This window comes from Saccostrea cucullata, unplaced genomic scaffold (assembly GCF_032062105.1).
Source record: "Saccostrea cucullata isolate Sc308-1 unplaced genomic scaffold, CSIRO_AGI_Scuc_v1 ctg14, whole genome shotgun sequence".
In the NCBI taxonomy this organism is placed as follows: Eukaryota; Metazoa; Mollusca; class Bivalvia; order Ostreida; family Ostreidae; genus Saccostrea; species Saccostrea cuccullata.
The window spans coordinates 659,792-673,724 of NW_026941090.1; the positions used below are offsets into that span (position 1 = coordinate 659,792).

The 13,933-nt window shown below is 32.9% G+C and overlaps 1 protein-coding gene across 1 annotated transcript; it reads right to left on the reverse strand.

Moving 5' to 3' along the window:
- Nucleotides 1-2,956: 2,956 nt before the first annotated feature.
- Nucleotides 2,957-13,311, reverse strand: LOC134257109 (uncharacterized). Its single transcript, XM_062739751.1, has 8 exons — nt 13,255-13,311; nt 12,708-12,842; nt 11,527-11,590; nt 11,099-11,172; nt 8,235-9,724; nt 7,740-7,867; nt 5,536-5,632; nt 2,957-5,201 (listed from the first exon to the last, which is right to left on the reverse strand). Exons 2-8 carry the CDS (start codon nt 12,812-12,814, stop codon nt 4,621-4,623), a joined length of 2,541 nt encoding a protein of 846 aa, XP_062595735.1. The 5' UTR covers nt 12,815-12,842; nt 13,255-13,311; the 3' UTR covers nt 2,957-4,620.
- Nucleotides 13,312-13,933: the final 622 nt, after the last annotated feature.

A 13,933-nucleotide genomic window follows, 5' to 3' on the forward strand; every position in this document is an offset into this window, starting at 1 on the left:
TGAAGATTACGCCAGACGTGAGCCAGATATGAAAAAGAAGACGTTGACACTTTGTCAGAATGTTAAATGTTACAGCATCAGATCCATGTTACAATCACGTATTAAAAGATTGAAGGGCAATATGAAAACCATCTATCCTTCTGTATTCAATAAAGCAGAAGTGAAAAAAGAATTAGACAGATTACATGATCAGTACGTACTGGTCCCTGCTAACAATGCAGGTAACAACATTGTCTTTGTTTGTAAGGCTCATTATATAAATTGTATTTTAGAAGAACTTGGCTTTCATTCTGCAAGTGGTAATCCAACTTATACTCATACTTCCCTTTCCAAGGAGGAAATTCTTCAAAATCATATGTCAGTTTTGAATATATTTAATATTTCAAAGAACCAATGAATTTGAACTACCATATATATATATATATATATATTTGGACCCAAAACTTCATAAAAATCCTTACAAACAAAGATACATAGCAGGTTCTAGTAAATATTCAACCAAGCCTCTTTCTTTACTCCTCACTAAGATATTAACAGTAGTGAAAGAGAAACTTCAAGAGTACTGTGCAACAATACATTCAAGAAGTGGTGTAAATCAGATGTGGATACTTAAAAATTCCAAGGAACTTTTGGACAATTTGAAATCACAAGATTTCACCAAAATCAACAGCTTAAAAACTTACGACTTTTCAACTTTATACACGACCATTTCCCTTGATAAATTAAAGTCCAGGCCTTTTTGATATCATTGACAGCTGCTTTTTAAATTAAAATGGAACTCGTAAATTTACTTACCTTGTCATTGGTCATTTGCAAAATTATTTTGTTAAAAACATTCTGATTGTATACACAAGTACTCTGAAGTTGACACCAGAAAGATGCCTGAGTTTCTGATTGACAATATCTTTGTGGTTTTGGAGACCAAATAAAAGTGCTAATTCTAAGCTTAAATTGTTATCTTTTCTTCAAGGACTTTCAAGATATATTTGATATATTTGCCAAATATGATGAAACAATTCATGAAAGTTACCTTTCATGAATTAACATATAACAGCCCAGTAACAGCCCGATTTGGAGGCTATTGTGGAGTTTTAATTGAATATTATAATAGCTTAATTAGCATTATAGAATCCAAATTTATTGTGAGAACCAAAACATGTAGATTTTTTTTAGATGGAGGTCAATTAAGACAAAAATCTGCTGAAAAGCTGAGGAAAGAACCTCGTTAAGTTTGATCAAGAAGGAATAATTTAACAAATATTTAAATGGCGTATTTTTAAATAACAGGAATTTATTTGTTTATTGTTTTGTTATCTAAGAAGTAAATAGTTATTCTGTCTAAAAAAAAATCCAATGATCTTAAAGATCACTTAGTATAACACATGTAAAGCCACGAACAGGATCCTTAGAATGATATAAAATCTGTTTAAAAAATGAAACCCAAATCAAGGGAAGTGATCACCAAAATATACATTGTGCTGGTATCAGGAAATCTTGACAAACTTTCCCGTATTTGTCATTGCTACATGCATGTATCTACACTCCATCACTGTCATCAAAGACATCATAACAATAGAAGTATAGTATAAAACACAATATTCGCAGAGTACACAAGCAAACTCAACATCCACAATGTCCCTTCGTTGTCTTTAAATAATATTTAATGTATATATAATGTATTTATACCCCTCGCTTGAAAAGTGGCAGGGTATATAGTGATCAGAAATTCAGATTGCCTGTCTGTCTGCAAATCCTCTAATAGCACTGAATGAAATTTAATCATACCTAAACAGTTTTTTTTATAACATAATTGCCATTGTACACATATCCTATTTTTTACTGTTTGATTTGACACTCATTTCGAGTCTCCCAGAGCAAAACAATTACTTTGTCAATATACAGTATATAATCATATGGGAGGCGGGGAGTACTTAGTATCATTTTCACAGTACCTTTAGTTTTCAATCAGTCATTATCATCATCATAAAGAATAGAAAAAGGAGAATAAGTTCCCTTAAAGCAGAGTAAATTCTGGATCATAATTAAACCCGCCCCTTTCTCCAGAAACTCAGTTTTAGGTTCCATGAATGTCATAGTTTCAGAGATGCACTCTTCCTCATCATAACCATATGCACTTATCATATAAGTTTATCTGCTCAATACTCAAAAGCATAAAAGAAAATTTTCCAAGAATTAATGTACCCTATAACGGCTTCTATTAATGGGGTGCTAATTTTGGCTTATTTTAGCGTTTTGATAGTAGCCACTAAAATTTTAAACGCTAAAATATTCAGTACTCCTCTTATTGTTCATCTGCAAAGAGTTAAAATCCTTTGTCCACTAAAATAAATTACACCAGTATTTCAATAGAGCTCACAAGGGCCTTGTTTTTAACAATTCTGCATAGATACCTTATTTTATCATAACCATGAACTTTGTTTGTTTTCTAGATTCCCAGGTGGAGAGAAGATTTTCAAAGGATTGTTTACAATATATGGTCATTAGAGCCTTGCCATAACTCCACAACTCCTGTCTTAAAAGTTATGCATTTCTCAATTTTGTGCATACTGACAATGAGCAAGATCTAGAGTGCCTCACTCTAGATCTTGCTCATTGTCAGTATGCACTTAGATTGTCAGATGGGTCTTGAGTAAGGGTGGCTCTGTTAATGCTTCTTCTATACACCTCTATGATTTTTAAAATTTTTTCTATGCTCCAGGATAGAGGTGAACAGAAGTCGTTCAAATTACTGCAATTTTACTAAAAGATTAACAGAGCCACCCTTACTCAAGACCCATCTGACAAATTATGAGTCATGGATTTAAAAAAAAGTTACACATATAGACACTCTTGTCTATCATAAATTTGCAGAATGATCGTTCTAAATGGAGGATTTTCAAATAATTTATGCATTTTCTCTAAATAAAGAAGTTAAGTAAGGAAATATACACACACATTTCATTTTGAATTTTATTTCAATGTTTTTTACACTGTACTTCACAACACATAAGTCTATCATGTGGTAATAGTTCTGAATAAATAAGTCTTTTAATTAAATTTAAAAAGCTGATGTTTCAGAAGGGCATTTCTGGTGCTAATTTTTTACTACATGTTGTAAATTTGAGAAAAAATTACATACTTTCAAATTTACATACCCTGGACTTATAAAAATTTTACCAAACCTAAAATACATTGTTTGATCTTAAAAAAAAAAAAAAAAAAACAACTTAATCACTCCATGTAGACCCCTGCAGTCTACGTGGAAATTACAAGGTAAATAATTGAAGAGGATGTTCAAAGCATACAAGTTTATCAGTCAAAATGCATGAATTTGGATAATACATTATATACATTGTATATAATATATGCCAACAGTAAGATGATGTACTTCTTTAATTAAAACCTGTCTGAATAATAAATAATTAACAGGATAAAATATAATTTCTGATATGTGAAACATATTTTCTTAAGATTTACTAATTATATTTACGTATAATACTTACTTACTTATTTGTATGATTTTTCTTAGCAACTAAATCACTGGTCAAGAAATAACAAATTTGAAAGTGCAAATACTGGAATACATAGGTATGACTCTATACTTATTCAATCAGTCAGTTATTTGTAGCATTGAATAAATACAGTCTTTCTGTCTAAAAATAATTCAATCAGTTCATTTGCACTTGGATTTCAGCAAGATAAAGAACATTTATCCATCATATGATATCTTACATTTGACAAGCTTTTTTCTAAAATCGTGATTTTTCTCTCATTCACTTTCATTTCTGTCTCAAAACATGAAAATAACAAGAACTTTTAACAAATTAATGAAAACATAAAAATGATATACATGTATATGTGTGTGCAAGTGTTTTCAAAATGAGTTACACAAAAATCTTTGGTCTATTTGTATTTTATGCATAACAAAATGTATGTCTCTAACATATAAAATAAAAAATCATATGAACATGAGCTCAATTTATAAATTATTTTTGAAAAATCATAGTCAAAGACATAAATCAAAAAAATTAAAATGGTATTTTGTGGTAAAATCATGATATAACTAATTTTGCAATTTGTTGAGATGTTACAATTGAACTTTTAATTTTTCTTTGAACATGACCAAGTCTAATTCGACTGTGCATGACTTTGTGCAGCACTTTTAATTTCATACAGTCATAGGCGCAACATTTCATATTTCCGAAGTATTGTAATTTTAATACATAATTAACATTAGTTTAATTGACTCTAAAGATATTGCTTTTTTCTGGTTTTGTTAGCAATGCATGATGCTATATTGCATGTATAAACGAAAAAAATCAATTATTTTCAAGATTAAAACAAGAAAAGGTATAAGTTCCAGAAAGCTTAAAAAAATCAAGAACATATCAAGTGATATTCAATCAAACAATATTCTTGGTGATTTAATGGAGTTGGATACCAGCTGTTATATATTATGATGCAGAAATAATATATACTGTACATTTAACTATAAAACTAAAATATAAAAATTGTAAAACAGTAAAAAGACATTACGAAAGATATCACAACTGAACAAAACTTTTACAAAATACATTTTCATTGACATTAAGAAGGCAGTTAAGATTCAGAGCATGGCAGTTATAATTTTTCACTGAAAACGTCAGATCTTCTCTTCCACACGTCGGAATCTTTTCTATCCTCCTCATTCTTATTGAGCTCTTGTTTCTGTGTCTTGACCCCGTCTAAGTCCTCGTACATGTGTCCCCTCAGCACTCGCTCCTTGACAGGGTTTGTCTCCCCTTCCCCGACCTCCTCGTACACGTGTAGACGTTTCTTACGTTCCCTCATGGCCTGCCGTTGTTTCTCCTCCTCCACTTCCTGTACTTTAGATTTGACCTCCTCCACGCTCTCGTAATTAGGGTCCCCCTCCACTTGTCTGTCAGGAATGCAGTCCCTCACTGTTGTGTAATTGGGGTCCAGTGAAATCCCCATGGAATCTGGGTCACCATCAAATGCTGGATTTATCATTCCCACGGCCGCGGCCTCTGTTGATCCTGTGGAATACCGAGGGCTGGTGGTACCCCCTGGGGATTTCTGGCTCTCAGAATAAGATGACCGGTTACTGCCTTCTGGGTCACCGGACAGTCTAGATTTCCCCTCCGTCATCAGGTGAAGTGTGTCCAGGGAGGGAGGGGCGGGAGCTGGAAGCTGATCCCCATCTACAGTTAACATAAATAAAACATGAAGTGCAAATAACTTACTAGTTTATATTTCTTTTTCTTTACTTAATATTTTGAATCAGTTGAAATCACTTTTGAGCATTTTAAATTACTAAAGATTTTTATATCTCCAGTGGCTATGCCTCGTGAATAAATTATCAATCATCTTGTACTAAATGCTTGACGTGCAGATTATATACAGGCAAAGGTCCATGGGTTTAATTTTTATTTATCATTAGCTAAGATATATGTGATTTTTTTTCAGGGACTGAACATTGTAGAATATGAAATTATGCTAAGAATACCGATTGTTATTTGTATTCAGACTTCTTACTTGGAATTTCCTCATACAGCTCCTGTCTGATTGGTCGTAGGCTGTTCTGTGCTGCACCCCTGGAAGTCACTACGCCATCACCAGATCCTCCCTCCACCTGAAACGGAGCCAACAATTAGAGTTATCTTTCTTTCTGTGATTATTGCCAGTACCATCAAGTTAAAAAAAAAAAAAAGCTCTAGTGGAGATTAAATATTTATGCTGCAAACATCTTTTAAATTATTAAGTTAAGCATTGTGAGATCACAGTCTAAATTGAATGTGCAAGGATGCACACTTCACCACACGTTGTTAATGACACACTGCATGCAAAAAAATTTTACTAATGTAAGGATTGTACATCTACATTCTTTTCCACAATTTTTATTCTTCGACATTTTGATGTTTACTTATTTACATGCAGCCAAGACATTATATTTTGCATTGCTCTAACTCCAAGAGGCATGCATGCTTTTATTGTTTTTATACCCCCACACACAAATGAAATATTTCGGTACATATAATTTTAGTCTGAGCTTTCTGCCTATTTGTCCAAAAAAACTTTAATTTGACTGTAACATTTGAATGGTTAGTGTTACGGCTTTCAAAATTTCGCATGAAAATTTCTTGTTCCAAGACCTTTCTTTGAGTACCAAGTCTTTTGACCTTGAGATCTGGAACTTTTAATTATTTTTAAACAGTTAATACATGAATTGATTAAAGATCATAAATATTTCCTACAAATGTGTATTTTGAAGAGCAAGGTTTACTTTGTGCAAAAAGTCTGTCAATTCAAAACAATCAACATTTAATTTACCCCAGTATGTAATTGTTTACACTAAGATAAAGAGACCTTGTTTTTTAAAGAAACAATCCCACCCTGAGAATACAGTCAGGGATTTTAATTATTTTTGAAAAACATGGAGGAAGCGCGAAGGCAAAATAACACAACTGCCTGTTAGACTTCCTAATCTTCATTAGACAATGATTGGTTTTACAATTTTTAAGCTTAACCACTGCAACACAAAACAGTGGAATAACTAACACTTTTTAAAGTTAAAAAATAATAATTAAATTTAAAAGGATTTATCCATTATCTTACCTCACTAATGTACTAAAATTTGCCCCAAACTGTAGGAACCATCTAAAGGAATTTAAAGAAAAAATGTTGATACAGTTGTCAGTAACTATGGCATCCAGGCAATATTTTTCAGAAATTAATAATTATAAGAATTTGTTTATGAACAGAAATGTTTTGTTTCAATATAATTATAAAACTGATGAATGGGTAGTATTTTCTTAAGGTAACACACAAAGGAACATTTGGACCAGTATTCCTTTTTTCTAAACGTTTTACTATTTTTCACCAAGTTTTGTTTACTTCTCCACGTGCTCAGTGCTAAAAATAGCGCCACGCGAGTTTCATAACAACGGGAAGTAACTCTAAAACTACGACTCTACCGCGATTAAAACTAAGCATGCAAGGATGGCGACTGAGACGTTAGGCCCTATGGACATTTTATCAAAATGATATAAAGTTAAAGCTTTAAAAAACAGAGTATGGGAAATTGATTATCTACAGAGGAATATTTAATTTTTACAGAGTATTTTTTTCTGACACAGCATGCATGACGATTATCATGCTCGAAATAGTCATCTTTTATAAACCCGTTAGGCCTATATATCTAATAAAGATATAGTGAACATGTTGAAGTTCACCAAAATTATTTACATGTGTACAGGATAATAAGCTCTCAAAATATTGATCATCTATATATATCACAGCATATAGTCACTGATTAACGACTGTATTTGTTTAGCACAGTCCGCTTTCTTAGGCTCGAGGTGCATGGAAGTCATTTAAACACAATTAACTACTAAGTCATTAAAAAAGTAGGTGTCAGGACTGAAATGCAATAAAATTTAAACGATTTTAACCATGGCGCAGCTCGTTTAACCATGGCGCACATAAATTTAACCATGGCGGGCCGCCATGGTAAAACCCCTTGTGGAGAACCCTGAAGCAAAATATAAAGATGTGACATACGAAAAACTTGATATATACATTTCAAGTGATCTCTAACTCAAGAAATTCAAAATCTAAATAACATTTATACTGAAAAAACTATTGAATCTAATGGTCCATATATGATCCTTGTTCTTTCAAAGAGACCATCTTTTAATATTCAAATTAATAAATAATGTCATATTTCTTCCCCCACATACCGTAGCATACATATTCTCCTTATCAGGAACCTCTTCATACGTGTTGAGGGCCCGCCTGGCATTGATGCTGGCCATGGACTCCCGGGCAGTCAGTTTGTGGTAGGGGGGCTCCTTATGCTTTGTAGGTTCTGTAACAGGATTATAAACCAGAGACTTAAAATGTCTATCTAGAAAACTGACATAGTCAGAGAGGACCTCACTTAAGTCTGTATAGGAAGGTTAAAACATTCATGTTTAGAACAAAAAAAAACACATAAGGTAAGTCACTTGGAATAATCACTTATAAATATTTTAGCACTATTGTCTGAGCACTGACAGACAGACAGATAGATGGGACAGACAGACAGTGTGGTTCCTCTGCATTTCATATAGAGTCTTACTGACACTTATCTCAAAGATAGGAAAAATTATTGACAAACTGTGTAAAATTCAATTATTTCAAAACTCCATTCAATTTCCCTACATTAATCCTACTTCATTTTGCAGTTTACTGACCTGTTGCTGTGCTGCCTGTGTTGCTTGTTGCTGCTGCTGGAGCCCCCGTACCAGCAGTTGCTCCATTGCCCCCCATGGCCCCACCTGACGTTACAGTAGTGTGACCATTTGTAGAATGAGACACCCCCGACTGACTCCCTTCTTCACTGTAATCCTCCTGGTACCGCCTGGGTGGTTCTGGTGGCAACTGATAAGGGTCCGTCTCCCTCTGGATAACATTAGCTGCCGGGGTGGGGAGGGGCCGGTTAGCATTCACTTCAGAGTCCTTGTTCTTTATAACCTGTGCGTACTCCCCCACCACACTAAAGCCCCCTCCCTTCAGTTCTTGGTTCACTTTGTTGACGGTGGAATACTGATAAGATGTAGGTCGGTCGTGAGTCTGACCTTCTGCCCCTTCAGGGGATCCTTCATCTTCATCAACACTGTTATACGGATCCTCTGGCTCTTCATCCTTCACTTTGTTGTACGGATCATCACCTTTGACAGTGTTGTAAGGATCATCCTCCTTCATCTTGTTATAAGGGTCATCACCTTTCACCTTATTGTAGGGGTCATCACCTTTCACCTTATTGTAAGGGTCATCACCTTTCACTTTATTATAAGGGTCATCCACAACCTTATTATAGGGGTCTTCAATTTCATCCACAGGTAAGTCATTTCTTGCCATGTCCTTGACCTTAGTATAGGGGTCGTCTTTGCCCTTTCCCCTTGGTGTCCTTTCTTCTTTGACAGTAGAATAAGGATCAATGTCCTTGAAAGTCCCTCCACTAGATTCATCCTTATCATCTTTCACACGGGCATATGGATCATAAGGTTTTGTAGTAAAAGATCCTGAATTGGAGTCCCCGTCCTTCACACTAGAGTATGGATCATACTCTTTCTTTTTAACTTGTGAATTAGCACTGACATTTTCCTCAGTCTCATTTTTCTTTTTAAAAGATCCAGAATTAGAGTCACCTTTCAACTTTGAATATGGATCATATGGTTTCTTCTCAGGTTCTATATCACCTGAATCATCCTCATCATCATTCACACTGGAATATGGATCATACGGTTTCTTTACCATTGAAGAAGCTGGCGCCTGCACCTTAGGTTCTGTTTCTGGCTGCTTGTCTTTTACACCTTCATAAATATTCTCCCTCTCTACTTCAGCGTAGTCATTTTCGGGCATTTCCTCTGTTGCAGGAGCATCAGTCTTCCTCGCCTGAACATGGAACTGACCATCCTCTCCAAGCTGTATATGATCATAATTAGACCTCCTCAAGTTGTTTTTCTGGAATCCTTGTCGCATCAGGTGGTCATAATCGTCCTGGTCCTCTGTCAGCCCCGCCTCCCCTATTGTGTTTCTCTTGTTTCTGATATCACCTTGGAATGGATTGGCCCTTCCTCCAATGGTGTTCCTGCTGGAGGTCGGAGGTTGAGGCAGCTCTCTGTGATTGGTCCCTGGTGGGTGAGGGGAGGAGCCACCTTTAGGACTTCCTCCACTATATCTATAAATATATTTTAAAGCAATGGTTTAAAGTTCTCTTAGATATAGCACATATATATAAAGGAAATATACTGTTATGAAAGATTTACATGTATTAATTAAGACTTTTTTGTATATTCCTCTAAACCCCCTCCCCAACCTTCCCCTCACATGATGCTCATATTTTACAAATACAGTTATACTTGGTATATTTCTGCCATAAAACTTAGTACACATCTTAAATAGCAGGCATGCTGCTCATTGTCAATTTGCACTAATATGATTTTTTTTTGTAAAACAGAATCCCATTTCTTTTACATCATACCACATAAAAGATCTGATATTAAATCTATTGAACCTGTGACATTCATTACTTTCTTTTAAAAAATCCTATGAGGAAACAATTGACATTGGTAAGATGGCTACTGGATGGTGTTGCTAAATTGTCAAACAATTTGGATGAGGAAGTTAAGTCTATTTTAATAGAGCCAAGAATATTTGTTAATCTATTTAGGGCCAAGAATATATGTTATCCATGTACAATCAGAGATGCATGGGATTTCCAACTGAATGACATGCACTTAGATTTCTACACCAGTGGATTGGATAATAATTCCTGTACTAGTAATAGAATTCGACATTCTATGATTCCAAATTCATCAAACTAACAGTCTGAGACTTAATATAATTTTAAGAAATTTCTCATGATTAAACACTGGATACCCTTGGACAAACCCTCAAGTACTGTGAAATCACTAATTATCATGGGGGGTTTAATTTTCATGGTTTTCAAGGTATGAAGAGACCCATGCATTTAAGTCCACCACAAAATGTAAAATGTAAGGCCAAAAAAAATTAATCAATTGTTTCTCAGCTAGGCCAAAAAATTCAAAATCCAATGCAGCAGGCAGGCTTTTTTTTTGTAGCAGGTTTTACTTCTTTTTTTAGTCATTTGTTCAATAAAATCAATATACCTCTAATTCTTAATTTTTGTTCTCTGGAATTAGTTATAATATGTATTTAACTTTAAATAATGTTATTCCAAACATTTATTTAAAAGTTAATTCATAGAATATTGAAAATTTAGAAGAAATGTATTGTTTGTCTAACAAAAACGTCTATCTTAGCATTTATGAAAAGGGGAATTTTCAACTTGGAAAAATAAAAAATTGAGTTATTTCCCTTTTTTGGCCGTTTTTGAACTGATGCAGCGGTGCTTGAGAAACTATTGATTAATTTTTTTTGGCCTAACATACAAAACTACTCAACAATTTTTCATCCTCAAAATTAAATCCTCAAAAATTCATATTTTTCCTCAAACCACAAAACTTTGACCTCAAGAAAATGTGTGTGATTTTACAGTTTCTTCGAAATAGTACATGTACCAATAGATTACCTGTTGTGTCCATTAGCTGTTGGACTTTGTAAGACTGTAACACTGTCATCAACATTTATTGCAATGCTATTCACCTGCAAAATATACAAACTATATAGTATGCTTTAAAAGTTTACATATCCTAGGCATTCTGATAAAAACCTTTCTCATTTTTTTAATTGTGGCAAAACAATGAGTATCATACAAGGAAAAACAAAGGAAGTGGATGAACATTCTAATTAAATATATATATATATATATATATATATATATATATATATATATATATATATATATATATATATATATATATATATCAGACTGATGTCCTCAGCTTTTATCAGACATATCAGTTTATAAAAATAAGCTTTTTTATTCACAATTAAAAGAAGGAAGAAAACATATATGTCTGCCACTTACAAGGGTGTTAAAAGCTAAATAGACACTACCTGTGAATCTGTCCCATTCCTCAGCCGTGCTGTCTCTTCTTTCTTTTCTTCCTTCTTTTCTTTGCTAAAATAGATTAAAATGCATTTGGTAAGTTTGAGGATGAATTTCAATTAAAGGAAATATCATATATATATTTCATTAAAAGGGATACATGTATAATCACACTCTTGAGCATGATAAATTCATATACATATGTACTAGCTACTAGCTAGTACATGTAAAATGCTAATACATGTACATGTACATGAACACCTAACTCAAGTACATGCATGTATACCTGATACATGAACACCTATACATGAACACATTACTCAAGCACATGCTTTTATACCTGATTGTATGTTTTAAAAGTAGGGCAAATGACGTATATAGTTTGATCAATGATGACCTGAAATATACATGCATGCTGAATTTTAATATGACTAATAATATTGGATCAGTCATGTTCTACAAAATGATCAACTGGTGATTTTACATACACTTAAACCCACATACATATTTTAAGCATGATAAATATTTAAATTTGTTTTACAATTTTGTAAAAATTTGGTCATTTAATATGTAAATAGTTTAGTTACTAAGACATAATTATGCATTTGAATCATCTTTCTTAATAGCATAATGTATCTTGATGGTCCAAAATTCATTTTTAATATCTGTATTTTACAATTAATAATGTGCATATTAATATGATTTCAGTTTCAAAATATTATAATCCTTTCTGATGAAAATTTTGCACAATAAAATATTTCTCTAATGTACTTAGCATCATAATTTTTAACATAACACACACAATATTTTTATATGTAATAAAACCCCTATTTCAAACACAACATTTTCATATATGTCATAAATACATGTGTACAAAGTCCATTTATAACACATTTCATGCATATTGTTATAACATGGTAATCACATGTATGATACATATGTGTACTATCAATCTTATAACACAAATTAGGTAAAACAGATTACTGAATGAAAATATGCAACTTATAATGAACTTAATATTGCAAGTAATGTCTGTCAATTGCATGCAGCTAGCACAGTCATACATATGCACTTCTTACATACCAGTGCTATACCAATTAACTTACAGTTTTAAATAAATGTTAAAAATCAGTAAATTCCATTTTTGTTTATTCAATAGAGAAACTGCTAACAAATAGTCATTACTTACTTTTTACCACACACACACAGAATGAGAAAGTAGACAGAGAGAAGCAGCCCAAGCCCCGAGACTGCTAGAGCAGGAAGGAAGTGTGGTCCTGGGGTCTCCTCAGGCATTGTCCTTCCTCTTCACGTCTCCAGCCATCTACAGACAAAGAGGAAGTTCAAACGATTAACGGAAATATAACATATGTACAATATCGTCCCTTTCAAACTGGCCTTTTGATATCATATGACAAAAGCACTCATCATTAAATTAAACAATATTATCACATTCATCATTAAATTAAACAATATTACAAGTATCATATTATGTAAAATTTAAAACTTCTCATTTATGTTAATTTAAAAAATCCCTTATATCATGTATTAATACAGCAACTTCTTTTATAAATATCCATGACATCTTTTTATACAACAAGCAAGTGCAAGTTTATTATTATAAGGAAGAAACACTTTGATGGTTGAGTGATCTGTTAAATTACTTTTTTTCAAATCTTTCCGACTGTAAATGAAACCTGATTCATGTGTTTACTTAACATAAAGAAATCCCTTACTTAAATGGAAGGAGTTCACTTTTTGAGGAATTTTAAAATCTCAAATTATGACTTAATTCATCCTCCCGCAGTCATTTGCTGGATATTTTCAGCATGTTTTGTTATATTTCTTACATATATCTGAAATGAATGGAAAAAGTAGGTCAGAGTCAGTGTGAACGAATAGATTGATGACTTAAAGATGAAAAATGTGGAATGTGTAATACCTAATCATAGATAAATGTGTGATATCTACTATCTAGTTCATAAATGCTGATATTTTTTTTAATAAAGTGCTACTGTGGAAATTGCATAACTTTTCACATATCTAAACCTTTTCAAGATTATACATGTATTAGAAATGATTATACACAGATTAAAACATGAAATATGAGACACAACCCTTAGTTCTCACATTGAGTCTGAATGATACTGCATTCAAAACAAGAATTTAATTTCCCTTTTCATAGAATTAAATCATTAGCTTTTTATTTTCAGCACAAATTTAAAACATGCTAATATACTGCAAAATTAAAACAAACGTACAGGAATCCTCTGTTGTATGCAATAATGATTGAAACATCTAAAAGGAAATGGGCTGTCAACAGGTCAAGATGGACAAAGTCATATGTTCATAAAATTGGTCAAGGAAACTTAACCACAGATGAAATTTTTTTTTAATTTGTTGCTAGAAATTTGT